Source organism: Pseudophryne corroboree, unplaced genomic scaffold (genome assembly GCF_028390025.1).
Source record: "Pseudophryne corroboree isolate aPseCor3 unplaced genomic scaffold, aPseCor3.hap2 scaffold_613, whole genome shotgun sequence".
Classification (NCBI taxonomy): Eukaryota; Metazoa; Chordata; class Amphibia; order Anura; family Myobatrachidae; genus Pseudophryne; species Pseudophryne corroboree.
Window position 1 is genome coordinate 62,044 of NW_026970209.1, and position 15,129 is coordinate 77,172.

Genomic DNA, 15,129 nt, shown 5'->3' on the forward strand with positions numbered 1-15,129 from the left:
TTATTATAATAGAGCAACTGCTCCCTCTACTGGACATTTGTATTTAGGACTCTCTCAGGCGTTATTACCTTTAGAATAGACGGGCTTCCTGGCCGGTCAGAGCAGAGGGAGGGGTTATTATAATAGAGCAACTGCTCCCTCTACTGGACATTTGTATTTAGGACTCTCTCAGGCGTTATTACCATTAGAATAGACAGGCTTCCTGGCCGGTCAGAGCAGAGGGACGGGTTATTATAATAGAGCAACTGCTCCCTCTACTGGACATTTGTATTTAGGACTCTGCTGCAATGGATTTTCAATGGATTCTAACAGGCATTTTTATGCTTTAGATTTTCAAGGGACTTCTAAACAAAAGATCCCGATGAAATGATGGGAACGACTGGATCACAACCCCGACCTCAGAACTGAAATACAGTTGGGTGTGTGAGGGTTGCAAGGAGGCTGGTGATATTATTATTATAAATTGTTATTTTTTGTTGTGTGTGTAGTATTTAGAAAGATCCAGCTAGGGGGATCCAGTGTACCTTTACTCCTATCACCCGTTACGGTCTTTCTGTTCCTATTATAAAGGGGGGAGCACTGAGGAGCGCTCTATGGGGTACGGCTTCAAATGTCAAAAGCACTTACCACCAACACTAAGACTTATTATGTTTCCACAAAATGTAGTAAGATGAGCACAAGGGTGAGCGGCTCCCGGGTATGCGTTGCCTGTCTAGTTAAGGGCGTCCAGCACGGGAGGAAGGCTCCGCCAAGGTCATGTGAGCAAGCCCTAACAGGTATTTCAAAGGAAATGTCAGAATCCCGCAAACAGCAATCGGAAAGGACTGAGGGATTCTCAAAAACGATGGAGGAATTTCTGATTTAAATTCATCCCTCCTGCGCAAGCATTAAGAAATGCGAACAAGTCGATTAAGAGAACCATCCTCATCTTACACGAAGGAGGAAGAAGGTCTTATTATAGATAAAGTGGCAAGATACTTAAGTCTGTCTTAGATCAGGAGTTTAGATTCCCTTATAGAAGCGGTTATAGAGACCCTAAACTTCAGGGAGTAAGAAGTTAAGGATACAGAGAGTTTTCGATTGATTCGTATCCCACAATCGTTGCCAGTAGTGCTACCTGTTCCTAGAACTCTCCAGACTCAGATGGCGAATGCTTGGAAGCAGCCTGATAAACGCTTTCAAGTGCCAAGGAGGTTTGAATTTAAGAATCCTTTATCAAGAAGTGTAATGGTTAAATGGCCTAACAAGGCAAACAAGGCAATGTCACCTAGGGCTAGCGTGACCACCTTAAAGGATATGTCAGGTCGCACTTCATCAAAAGCAATTTTTGTACCAGCACATTGTCACATGGACTGGGCGTGAATAGGTAGCATGGAGGAGGTTTCTCAGTAGCAGAGCATATTGGAGAATTAGCTGCTTACCTGTGCCAGGCTTCAAAGGACGCTCATTAAATAACAGTCAGTTATTGCAGGTTTGGAACTAGGAGAGTTAATGGTATCCATGGACATAAGGGATGCATTCCTGCATATCCCGATTTGGACCCCCCACCAAGCTTACTTAAGATTTGCACTGGTGCAGGATCATTTCCAAATGAAGGGTCCTACCATTCGGTCTATCATCAGCCCCAGGACTCTTTTACGAGGATCATGGCAGTAATGGTGGCAGGATTGAGACGATCTCCTGATCAAAGCCTTCTCTCAAGAACGACTCATCAAGGATGCTCAGACATCTTATCAACTTCTCATTCAACATAGGTGGATGGTGAATTTCCAGAAACCTAACCTCAGACCAATGCAACGGATTCCATTCCTATATCTCATCTTGGACACAGTAAGATTGAGGGCTTTCTTACCAGAGAACAAGATCCAGGACCTACAGAGGCTAGTGACTCAGGTACTGAGGACACAGACGGTCTCCATTCACCTCTCTGTGCAACTTCTCGGGATGATGGTGACGTCTTTCGAGGCTCTCCAGTACAGCTGACTTCACTTACGACCATTCCCAATGAACGTTACTGCTCAGGGACCAGGGTAACACTGGCTCCTGCATCGAAGGATCCGATTGCCACAAGAGATACGGATCTCCTTAATTGGGTGGTCGTTCCACTAAAACCTTGCAGCAGGCAAGAATTTGGAATTTAGTATTGGAGGATTCTCACAACAAATGCCAGTCTCAGAGGTTGGGGAAGCTGTCCTAGAGACCCATCACTTTCAGGGCAAATGGACTTTACTGGAGAGCGGGTTACCCATAACCATTCTCGAACTGAGAAACAGTTTACAAATCGCTTCTCTTAGCAGAAGATATAGTCAGTGGTTAACAGTGAACCGGAAAGCAGATTATCACAGTCGCCAGGACTGCATCCAGGCGAGCGGTGCTTACACAGATCTTCGACATGATGGTGAGTAGATGGTGTCTACCTCAGGTGGACCTGATGGCGTCTCGACAAAATCATTAGCTGCCCAGGTATGTGTCCAGGACAAGAGATCCAGCAGCAGAGGAAGTGGACACGCTGACACTTCCTTGGTGTTACAGAAGGGTTTACATTTTTCCACCTTTCCCACTCATACCCCGAATTCTCCAAAAAGGGGTAATATGAGAGCGAGTATGGGCAATTCTCATAGCACCAAGTTGGCCCCGTAGAGGTCGGTACTCGACTTACAGGGGATACTAGCGGCGGTTACCTCGAAGGGAGGACCGACTATATCAGGGGCCGTTCCTCCACTCAGACCTGAACAGGCTACGTTTAATGGCGTGGCTGTTGAGACCCGGATCTTAAGAGTGAGAGGGATACCAAGAATGGCTATTCCTAAAGATGATCGCTGCTCGAAAGCCGGTGACACCCATGTACAACTGCAGACATTAGAAGAAGTACATGGACTGGTGTTAGGAACATGGGTAGAATTCGACGAATGTCCACTTACCCAGACTTCTACTTTTCACTCGAGCTGGTCTAGATGAAGGACTAAGACTAGGTTCCTTGAAGGTTCAAGTTTCGTCTCTCTCCATCCTATTTCAACAGCGGTTAGCGTCCTTACAAGAGGTTCAAACCTTTTTACAGGGGGTTCTGAGGATACAACCTCCATTCCGTCCTCCCACTGTAGTTGATTTGTAGTTGGAATTTTTGAGATCTCCATCTTTTGAGCCGTTGGAAAGAACAGACCTGCAATATCTCTCTTGGAAGATCATGTTATTCTTGCCTTAGCTTCGGCCGGAAGGGTTTCGGCGTAAGGAGCCCTATCAGGTTAGAGTACTTTGTTAATTTTCCAGAAGGATAAGGCCAAACTCCGTATATGAGCGGATTTCCTTCCTAAGGTCGTTTCGGGGTTTCAGGTAAACCAACCGATTGTGGTCCCATCCTTTCAGGGATTCGCAGATGGGGACGTGTCTTTGGATGTTGTCCGAGCTTACGAATATACGTACAAGTTACGTCGTCCTTTAGAAGGTTGGACCATTGGTTTGGTCCAAAGAATGGTTGGCCAGCATCTAGGCAGTCTTTGTTTAGATGGAATAGCTTTGCCAATCGGCAAGCTAATATTTCCTGTGGTAAGCAGTTTCCGTTTCAGACTGGTGCTCATAATACCAGATCAGTGAGTGCCTCATGGGCGGCTATTCGAGGTGCTTCCACTACTCAATTTTGCACAGCGACAACGTGGTCTTCAGCCCACACATTCGCAAACTTTTACAGGTTTGATACATGGCGTCCGGAGATTCTAAGTTCGGACGTTTAGTTTTGCAGGCCATCGACAGCACTCCCTCCCTTGGGAATAACTTTGGGACGTCCCGTACTGTATAAGACTCCATTGTCCCCTAGTGGATGAAAGAGAAAAGAGGATTTTCGTACTTACCGATAAATCCATTTCTCTGAATCCTCTAGGGGACACTGGACGCCCGCCTCGGTGCTGTCAACCTGCTGTGTTCAAAGTTCTTGTTCAAACAGTTCGTGCAAACAGCGTTGGTTTTTCTGTTAAGAGTTTCTTGGATGCTGTTTGCTTTGTTGTACGGTTTGGTTCCTCCCCAAGTACTATAGTATCATGTCCTATTCTCTCAGTCAAATTTTTCAAACTGAGGGAGGAGGGATGTGAAGGGGGAGGAGCCGGCTGTGCAGACAATGCTAATTTTAGATTGTGCCACACCTCCGGTTGCAAGCTTCACACCCCTACTGTATAAGACTCCAGTGTCCCCTAGAGGATTTAGAGAAATGGATTTATAGGTAAGTACCAAAATCATCTTTTTTGGGGTTATTTAGGTAGAACGTCTTTCTCGTATAAAGGCAGAAGATATAAGGAGAGAAGAAGAGACACATGTGACTGATATAAAGGCAGAAGATATAGATGGAGAAGAAGAGACGTATGTGACTGATATGAAGGCAAAAGATACAGCGGAAGAAGAAGAGACGTATGTGACTGATATAAAGGCAGAAGATATAGAGGAAGAAGAAGAGACGTATGTGACTGATATAAAGGCAGAAGATACAGAGGGAGAAGAAAAGACATATGCGACTGATATGATGACAGAAGATACAGAGGGAGAAGAAGAGACGTATGTGAGGGGTGATCAGCAGTGTAAGGAGGAGGAGATCCTTACAGATATCAGCACAGGTGAGTAATAAACACTTATTACAGAAGTCACATATTCTCATTGCTCAGTCACTACAGCAATCTCTTATCCTACACCCTCCTCTGCCATCAGCCCTGTTCTCAGTTGGGTGTTTATAACACAAGGTTATCCATGACAAACATCAGATGAAGAGAGTTATTACACACATCACTATAGTGTTATTAAAAGTAACAAGCAGAGCCACTACGGTCTATGCATACTTGTATCCCTTCAACAAAACTCACCTGCTCCCTGTGGCTTTTCTGTATTCGACATTACGGCCTGTCCACTTTCCCTTCACCCATCACGTCTATTTGGGATAACCGGGATTTCCCCCCAGGCTTAACATTGCGATCCCACTCGTGGCTCCATTTGGACCCGCGCCCGGGTCTGGTGTTTGATTTTATAGATGGGTCCTCATGGCGGTCCCTTCAATCGCTGTGTGACAGATATAATATTTCCCAACCTGTGGCATATGAATACTTACAACTCCGCTCCTTTTTAAGCTCCCTTCCCAAATCCCAGGTTTTTCGCCAGCCTACCCCCTTGGAGCGTCTTTGTATTTATTCTCCTATGCGGCAGGGCATTATATCCATACTCTATGGTTTGTTACGTTCCCTGAAGGCTGTTGATCTACTCCCCCATGAAAGTAAGTGGGAACAGGACCTAGGCCCACCTCCCGATGAAGACTCCTGGGAAACCATTAGACAAAAAGTAGCCCAGTCTTCAATTTCCTCCTTAGTAAAGGAAAATTCTTATAAAGTCTACACGAGATGGTATCGGGACCCTGCACAGGATTTTTCCAGGGTCCTCTCCACTATGTTGGCGTGAATGCGGCCAAACCGGAGATTTCAAACACATATGGTGGTCTTGCTCAAAAATACACATGTTCTGGACTCAGGTGGAAGCTCTCATTAGTTCTATCTTCTGTTCACGAATAACCCTGGGCCCATGGTCAGCCCTGCTGGGCCTTCCCTTATCCAATTTAGATAGCCATGCAAATAGCCTAGTACTTCAAATCTTACATGCAGCCCGCTGTGTTATAGCTAAGAATTGGAAAAAAACCATTACCCCCCGTAGGAGCATGCTAATAGCTAAAATTTGGCATATCTCCACAATGGAGAAAATTACAGCATCCCTACATGACAGATCGGACAAATATAGGAGGATATGGGAACCTTGGTTCATCTTTATTACACCCTCCACCTCAGGGGTGTGATGTAATGTGATGCGGTATGATGCATTAACCTATACCAAAAAGGTCATAATAAATATAAGAGATGCTATGCCGTCCTTGGTTGGACAGTTGACTGGGTCTGTGCCAGGGAGGTATTGCTTCTCTGACGATCCACCACTCTCCCATCCCCCCCCTCCCTTTCCTTCTCTTTCTCCCACTCTTTCTGTCTTCTCCTCAGATTCTTCTTTCCTCTTACTACTTCTCCTCTTTATGTTTATCATTGTTTAAACTCAGAAAAACTGTAGTCGATATACACATTTGTCATCATTGACGCACTCCTTTGTTCTTGTTATATTGGGTTACCCCTCCACGGGATAACTTGTATGTGATTCAATATTTACTCGGAGTTGTCATCTCCTGTCTGTATTGTAACAGTTTACTCGACTTAATAAAAATATTAAATAAAAAAAAAAAAAAAGGAAAATCCCATCCGACACTTTACACATCCCTGCTTCTGGAAAAACTCTCCCAGACTATCCATGGTTTTGACTTACATATACATATTGGTTTTTCTATTTTTGATGCCATCTCTATATTTCGTTTAGATTGCTAAGACTAGTGCGGTTCCACACTGAATTTACTTGTATACAATTCTTGGAACTGAGGTCTTTTCCTCAGCTCTCGGACCCAGCACAGTTATCCAGGCAGATTTTCAAGCCACAATTAGAAATTGTTTCTATATTTACGATTTACTTTTGTACCTTTCCCTTTAATCCCCTGTTTCAAGAATTTCAGATGCCTCTCTCTTACCGCCAACGACCAGTACTAATATGAGCACCTTCAGTTTAAAAACTGAATTAAAGAACAAAAGATCTATAGAAGACCTAGATACTATCTTTCCTATCAAGATCCCTGATCCCATCACAGAGACCAATTGGGAAGAGGATCTCTCCCATTTGAAGAGAACTCTCCAAAGATGCATCAGTCGATTGGGATTTAACCAGTCTGGAACACTATTGCAGACAAAAAATATCTCCAAGAGGTCTACGGCCTAAACTTTTTCCTTCATTTGCACTCTCCACAGATAATCTATGTAAAGATTGGGAACAATGTCTCTTAAAATGCTCCCAGGACTTAATAGGCATTCTAATAAAACACAATCACCTAATCATGGAAGAATGTACTAAAGAGATTGATACCTTTGGCCTAAAATTGGAACAATGGGAAGATAATCCTTCCTTTCAAGATTTCTTCGGCAAAATGAAAAAAGAACTTGAGTCATATGAGGATAACATCATTGAAAGGAAGAAATCCAAGTTCGCAAGGGACAAACGCGACTTCACTTCTGGACACATTTTTAAATGGACACAACAAACTCGCAGAAGGGAAACAACCAGACGGGATTATACACCATCATCCTCTGAAGTCGAACTATCAGATACAGAAGATCACCCAGATTCCAACTCAGATTCAAGAGATCCTTTCGATCGCAGGAGGGATTCCAGTCTCCACTCTACTTCTACATCTGCCTCTTTTTTAGAGGTAGGCAGGGGCAAGACCCGTGGATACCCTGCAAAACAAAAACCAGGCGGGGGGGAAGGAAGAACATCAAGACAAAGATGGCGGTCACCGCAGCAAAGACGGTACCCCTCCAGGAAACAGAAGTAACCAGTGAGGGCCTCACCAAACTAAGGATAATCAATCTATCCACACATGTTCTCACGCAAGATCAAACTAGTGTCCTTGAGAAAGGTCTCTCATTCTCACCGACCAATCATTTTGACCGTTTTAAGTGGGAAATAAATCTACGACATTTTGGCCGCAAACTTTTACTCAAAAAACACTTTTCTAAGAAAGATAAGGCCACTCTCTCGCCAAACAATGACCCAGCCGTCTGGTCTCAACAGGAACAAGATACTCTAGCCATTCTAGAGGAACTATCGGATGAACAACCCTCCATTTCCACTCGCCCTATCTGTAAAAACAAGTCAACATTTTATCCTCGGGATAACCAAAGTCCTGAGATAAAGGTGTTTTTGGATCTGGTGTCACGTGACTTTGACATACTTTACCGGCGCCAGAAATCCTTCAAGACAACTGGCAACTTATCCAGACAGCAGAAAACAGCCATTAAAGAGATGCAAGAATGGGACGACGTACAGATCAAAATGTCAGACAAAGGAGGCAACATTGTGATATGGCCTACTACACTATACCTTAGAGAGGCCAATAGACAATTAAAAGATACCTCTTGTTATAAGACGACCTTGTTTGATCCCACACAGAATTTTTCAAATTTATATTCTCGGATCATCAACAAATACCTACAACAAGGTACCATCACAAAAACAGAATGGGACTATTTGAATACCCCACACCCAAGGACTCCGACACTCTGTCTGCTACCAAAAGTCCACAAAAATGTGGACAACCCACCTGGACGACCCATTATATCAGGTAATGGGGGCCTTCTGGAGAAAGCCAGCTGCTTCCTCGATGTCCATTTGCGCCAACATGTCCTCACCCTTCCCTCGTATGTCAAAGAAAATCCAAGGTATACGATTGGAAGATTCCCATATAATGGTTGGATTAGACGTTGAATCTCTATATACATCCATCAAACACGATTTGGGCATCAACGCTGTCAAATATTTTCTGTCTATGTGTGGCACTGGTGACTTTCAGGATTTCCCTTTGGAACTACTCCACTTTGTGTTGAATCACAACTACTTTCTTTTCAACAATCGTTTCTATATACAGACCAGAGGCACCGCTATGGGGGCGGCATGTGCCCCCACATATGTAAACCTCTTTTTAGGCTGGTGAGAACGGGAAATGGTATTTAATGATGATCAAGAGGAATATACCAACCATATCCTGATTTGGATACGCTACATCGATTACATTTTCATGATCTGGGATGGCACCCAAGACAAATTGGATCAATATATCCTTTCTCTCAATGCCAATCAGATCAATATGAAATTTACATACACCAGCAGCAAATCCTCCATCCCATTCCTTGACCTCAGGATATATCGAGATGAGACCAACACAATAGCCACCGAAATTTTCAGGAAAGAGACATCAACCAACAGCTTACTTCATTCAACTAGCAGCCATTTTCCATCAACTATTAAAAACATTCCTAAGGGAGAATTCCTTAGGCTTAAAAGGAATTGCACTGAAGACTCCACTTTTCAAACTAAAAGTATTGATTTGGCTGCAAGATTGAAAGAGCGTGGATATAGCAACAGACTTATAAAAAAGCCAAATCTGAAGTACAGAAAGTAGAACGGGACTCTTTGGTCTTCCCTACTACAAAAATTAAGGAAGATAAAAACACCTTACGTTTTATCGGTGACTTCTGTAAGAATTGGAAAGATGCCAGAAAAATCCTGCAAACCCATTGGCACATCTTGAAAATGGACGAGGACATCTCGGACCATATTGGCCAGAACATCAACATGAGCTGGAGGAGGGCACCAAACCTAAAAGATAAACTGGTAAGAAGTTATTTTTCGCAGCCCTCAAAGCCAAGACCTCTCAAAGGTAGCTATCCCTGCGGTAAATGTAAATTGTGCCCACATGTTACCAACCTTACGTCAATCACTGACGGATTCAATCAGCAGATCACAGTACAAGATTTCTTCAACTGTAGGACAGAGAATGTGATCTATTGCATCTCATGTACCTGTAACCTAAGGTATGTGGGCATGACATCTTGTATGTTTAAAGTCAGGGCACTTGAACATATCAGCACAGTGAGGAATGCCAAATCAGACTTAGCCCAGTTCAAGAAGCTCACTACAGTCGCCAGACATTTTTTACGTTTTCATGACAGTCCAATAGAAGATTTACATTTTTCAGGTCTAGAACATGTAAAAATGGGATTAAGAGGAGGAGATTACAACATGGCACTCCAGAAAAAGGAATCTGAATGGATCTTCAAATTGGACACCCTTATGCCCAAGGGTTTAAATGAATACATCAACTACAGCATTTTTCTACTCACATAATCCCAATATCCATTGATCCTGCTCCTTTCCCGCCTAACCATTCCATCTCATTCCCCGCCCCCCCGCCCTTTCTTCCTTTCTCTATCATCACCTTTTCCCATTTTTCTTTGTTTCCCCCCTTTTTTTTCTCTTTTCTTTCTTCTTTTTTCTTTTCCCCTTTCTCTCTCTTTCTCTCTGTTACTCATTCCGTCTTTTCCCTCCCTCCTCTTTCCCCCCTCCCTTTCCCCCCCCTTTTTTCTATACCTCCCCATCACTTTCCACAACCACAAACCCACTTCCCCCCCCCCCCCTCTCTCTCTCTCTCTCTCTCTCTCTCTCTCTCTCTCTTTTCTTCCTTCCTTTCCTCATCTAACCCCCCTCCCATTTCTTTTCACCACCACCCCGAGTCAATCACATCTTCATATTCACACTCTTGTTCAATTTTTCACTTACTCTCCTACTTTCACCTCTTCCCCAGTTTGCTTCCTCACTCCACCTCCCCACTTTTTCCATATCTCTTCCATGCTTCTCCAGCCCCACCTAAACCCCTCTCCCATTCCCTCTTGCTCACACTTCACCTTCCACACAGCACACCACATAACACTCACTCATTTTCCCATCAACACACCTACATTCTTAGCATCCCTCTCCTTTTTTCCACTCTTCACTCCTCTTACACGTCACCCCCCTTTTCCTTTCTTTCCACACTACAATTGTCACACCCAGTCAAAACCCCTTCCTCTTTTCACCATCTATCAGTCTCATCCTCCTCCACCTTTTTTGCACACCTTCACTCTCCCTTCATATTACATTTTCAATTTATATTTATATTTATTTTTATTTTATTTTTATATTTATTTTGTATTATTTTTATATATATTTTTATATATTTTTTTTATTATATTTATTATTATTATTTATATTTATTATTATTTTTATATTTTATTTATTTTCATTATTTTATTTTATCATTACTATTATCATTATTATTTTTATTTTATTTATTTATTTCCACATCATATCCATTTTCTTTTCATCTTCATCTTCTTTCACTTCCTATCATCACACTCTTCTATCACTATACATTGTTTTCCTTTTCATCTATCCATGTTTTCCCTCCCCTCTCCCCTTTCTTAATAATTTGCTCACTGGTCAACCCACCTGAGATCTGATAGGTCCGACTATCAGTCTGTCAAATCAAAGTGATATTTTTATTGGTCGTTCTAACACTTAAGTACTGGCCACTTGAGAGCAATAGAGGGAGGCTCTCGTGACCAAGCCTGAATAGGTGAAACGTACGTCGAACGTCCATAGTGACGTCATGGCGGCTACGCCCAGTCCGGAAGCAGGCGGCCGCGCTCGTCACTGCAGCGGGACTTCGGACAGAGGAAACCAGTACAGCATCCGCCGCATACCTTGCGGCTGTGGTAACTAACACTAGATCACCAGGGTTTTAAGCGTACTACGACAAAAAGCATTAGATCTTCAGGACACTACGGGAATTTATCCCCTGCCTAACACTGACTATATACCCGTTTTGTGCTGTTGCGTTTTTTCCTTGCTGTCATTTATACTTATACCGAGGTGAATCTCATTAGACCACCAGGGTTCAAATTCATGCTTATACTCACTATCAGTGTGTAAAGAGTTGACAGCTTACCTAATGTGAGTGGTAACAGATACTAGACCTCTGTATCAACATATAAGCACTCATCTGACCTCCCTCCAGGAGATCGGTAACTACAATGCTATTTGTTACCTAACCATTTTTGAGTCAGTTCTGAACTCTGTTCTTCAACAATTGGTATCGTTCACTCTCACTACAAAGGCTATATGTTTCATTTGTAAGCCAGCCTTGAGCTCTTTGCCAGCATATTACCACTTACCTGTTTCCCCTTAGGGGACTAACAATTACAACAATTTGTTTGTCATTTATAAGCCGTTTTTGAGTTGTGAGCACCATTTATCAACATTTGTGTTTTTTTGAGATACACACATACACAGTATATATCTTTATTCAGCATCTCTATGAGAGCTCATTATCTGCAATAAATTCTACCCACTACACTACACCGCTAATTCATACTGTACTCCAATAAATCCTAGACACTCAGAATTATCCTGACACACTTTTGTCTGGAAATACCATTTTGAGACTGTCTATAGCCTCGGTTGAGTGTGAAGTACAGAAAGCAGAGCGTGTATATTCTCCCATCTCATATATTTCCTCTACACTGGCCAACGGCCATACTACCCTGAATACGCCCGATCCTGTCCAATTTCGGAAGCTAAGCAGGCATGGCCTGGTCAGTACTAGGAAGGTGAACCTCCTGAGAATACCAGGTGCAGTGGGCCTTTTTAAAAGGAAAATCCCATCCGACACTTTACACATCCCTGCTTCTGGAAAAACCCTCCCAGACTGTCCATGGTTTTGACTTATGTACAGTACAGATAATAGGAGTCGATTTTTCCCCTTATCTTTTTTCTCACATTTCTAACAACAGGCCCACGGCCATACTACCCTGAATACGCCCGATCTTGTCCGATCTCGGAAGCTAAGCAGGTGTGGCCTGGTCAGTATCAGGAAGGGAAACCTCCTGAGAATACCAGGTGCAGTGGGCTCCCCCCCCCCCATATATTCTTTTCTTTTTTGCCATCATTCTTTTTTGTCATCTCTCTTTATCTTAACCCAACTTTGCTACCATATCACGTTATAATCAAAATCTTCATCATAAGGCATGTACAGTGACTTTTCTGGATACCCTCACTTCATCAGAAATCCATGGTATCCATTTAACACATTTTTTCTGATATTTTCACCTTCCTTCATTACCTTGTACCTCATTTGTTAAAAAGGTTAAACAAGGTTCTTACTCTCAACATCAAACACGAGTCTCAAAATTATTTCACATTTATTTTTCTTTTATTCAAGAAACAATTAAAGGTTAAGTTTTATCTCATCTCATTATTCATTTCACTTTACATTATATTAATCATTACAAACGAGTGCTCCCAAACAAGGGTTTTTTGTCTTTTCTCTCCTTTTCAATTGTAGTATAGTCTACAAAATTCCTGGGAGCACCGCCAATCACCAGCAGTTTAAAATCTCTTTTTTTCAACTGCATACATATTGGTTTTTCTATTTTTGATGCCATCTCTATATTTTGTTTAGATTGCTAAGACTAGTGCGGATCCACACTGAATTTACTAGTATACTTCATCCGTTACCTGTGCCACAAAGACCATGGACGCATATTTCTATGGACTTTATTACCGATTTACCTGCATCTGGTGGACAAAATACTGTGTGGGTCATAGTTGATCGGTTCTCTAAAATGGCACACTTCGTTCCACTGGCTAGTCTTCCATCGGCATCCCAGTTGGCAAAATTATTCATAGCTTCTGACTCCATGGTCTACCACAGGAGATCGTGTCTGATAGAAGTCCTCAGTTTGTGGCCAAGTTTTGGAGGTCCTTATGTTCTGCTCTCGGTATAAAATTGAATTTCTCCTCAGGATGTTATCCCTAAATGGATGGTCAAACAGAGAGAGTGAACTAGGACTAAGAGACATTTCTGCGTTTATTCATGTCCTCCTCTCAGGACGACTGGCTGGACTTCCTCCCATTTGCAGAATTTGCCCATAACAATCTCTATCACTCTGCCACAAAATCTTCTCCGTTTTTCTTTAATTATGGTTATCATCCAAAAGTTCCTGACTTCCAGCTTCTACCTACCCTTGAGGTTCCTGCCGCAGAATCAGCACTTCAACAATTTACCAAAACCTGGAGACAAGTTCACAAGACCTTGCTTAAGACATCTAAGAGGTATAAGACCTATGCAGATCTGAAGCGAAGAGCTGTACCAAGCCTTAAGGTGGGAGATCGGGTTTGGGTTTCCACACGTAATCTAAGGTTGAAAGTCCCTACTAAAAAGTTTGCTCCCAGATTTATTGGGCCCTACCCAATCGAAATAGTACTAAATCCTGTCGCTTACAAGGTAAAGTTGCCTCCGCATTTAAGAATTCCTAATGCTTTCCATATATCTCTCTTAAAACCATTGGTACTTAATCGATTCAGAGCTGCTCTGCCTAAATCACCCAAGATCCGATCAGCACAAGGTGATGAATTTGAGATTCACAAGATCCTCGACTCCCGCAGACGATATGGTCGCTTCCAGTTTCTTGTTGATTGGAAGGGATATGGACCAGAGGAAAGGTCTTGGGTAGAAGCAGAAGATGTCCATTCTTCAAGACTTCTTCGGACATTTCATACCAAGTTTCCAGCTAAACCTTATAGGTGTCCATAGTCCACCCGCAAAAGGGGGGATACTGTCAGCATCTGGGGTCTTACCGGCACGCTGGGGCCGTGGGGCGGGCTTCACAGGTGGTAGCTGGGAAGCGGCAGAGGTGGGCTGTTGCGCCGGATCCAAGGGCAGCAGTAGCAGCGGTGAGGGAGTCTGCTCGTAGCGGTGGGACGCCGCTGCAGTGGGTCTCTCTTGCTGAGCTGTTGCTAGGAAACCAGGGGCAGTGAGTTGTGTGGCTATGTAAAAGGTCTGCAGTACTGGGCGCCGCCATGTTGGAGACCAAGTTTGAGGCATAATTCTTGCTTCCTGTTCCTTCCAGCCAATCCAGGGAAACTTCCTATAAAAGGGGGCTGGTTTAGGACAGGGACGCCAGTGCTTCAAGTTACAATCCTGTTGTAGGTGCTTTAGCCCTGTGCTCCCAGGATTCTTGCCGTATTCTGGTTACTCCTAATCCTGCTTAGTCGGTTCTCAGTTGCTGCTGCAGCCCTGCCGTGCCTAACCCGCTGCTGCCTGTGGAAACGCTCCTGGAAAACCCGGTCCAGCAAGACACTTTGGGCACGGTCGGCCTTGGGTCTCCTGCCTCGTCTTTCAAGCCACAGTCCGCAGATCTTTGTCTCCAGCCACGTCTTCGAAACCACCATCCACTGTCCACAGTCCATTATCTCCAGCCTCGTCTTCCAAACCACAGTCCACCGTTCCTTGTCTCCAGCCACGTCTCCACCCACCATTCACAGTTCCACAGTTCATTATCTACAGCCTCGTGTTTCAAGTCACAGTCCACAGTTCTTTGTTTCCAGCCATGTCTTTAACCACCATTCACAGTTCCGCAGTTCATTAATTACAACCTCGTCTTTCAAGCCACAACCCGCAGTTCCTTGTCTACAACTATGTCTTTAAGTCATCGTTCACCAGCCACAGTTCTCAACCTCAGCCCTGTCCACAAGAACTACAACCCACTGACTCTTATCCCCGCCTACGCTCTTCATTGCCCCTTGTCCTATGAGAAGGAACTATATCCAACCCCCACGTTTTGTTCACCCACAGACAGCTACCTC

At 43.5% G+C, this 15,129-nt stretch overlaps 1 protein-coding gene and 2 pseudogenes across 1 annotated transcript in view; all 3 read left to right on the top strand.

Moving 5' to 3' along the window:
- Positions 1-15,129, top strand: part of LOC135035818 (oocyte zinc finger protein XlCOF6-like) — a 238,389-nt gene that overhangs the window by 1,837 nt on the left and 221,423 nt on the right. Inside the window, exon 2 of the mRNA XM_063954372.1 lies at positions 4,247-4,598. Within this exon, the coding sequence (XP_063810442.1) occupies positions 4,361-4,598 (238 nt within the window). The 5' untranslated portion in view covers positions 4,247-4,360. The remainder of the gene's footprint in view (positions 1-4,246; positions 4,599-15,129) is intronic.
- LOC135035825 (5S ribosomal RNA) lies at positions 12,009-12,126 on the top strand (annotated as a pseudogene).
- Positions 12,276-12,393, top strand: LOC135035823 (5S ribosomal RNA; annotated as a pseudogene).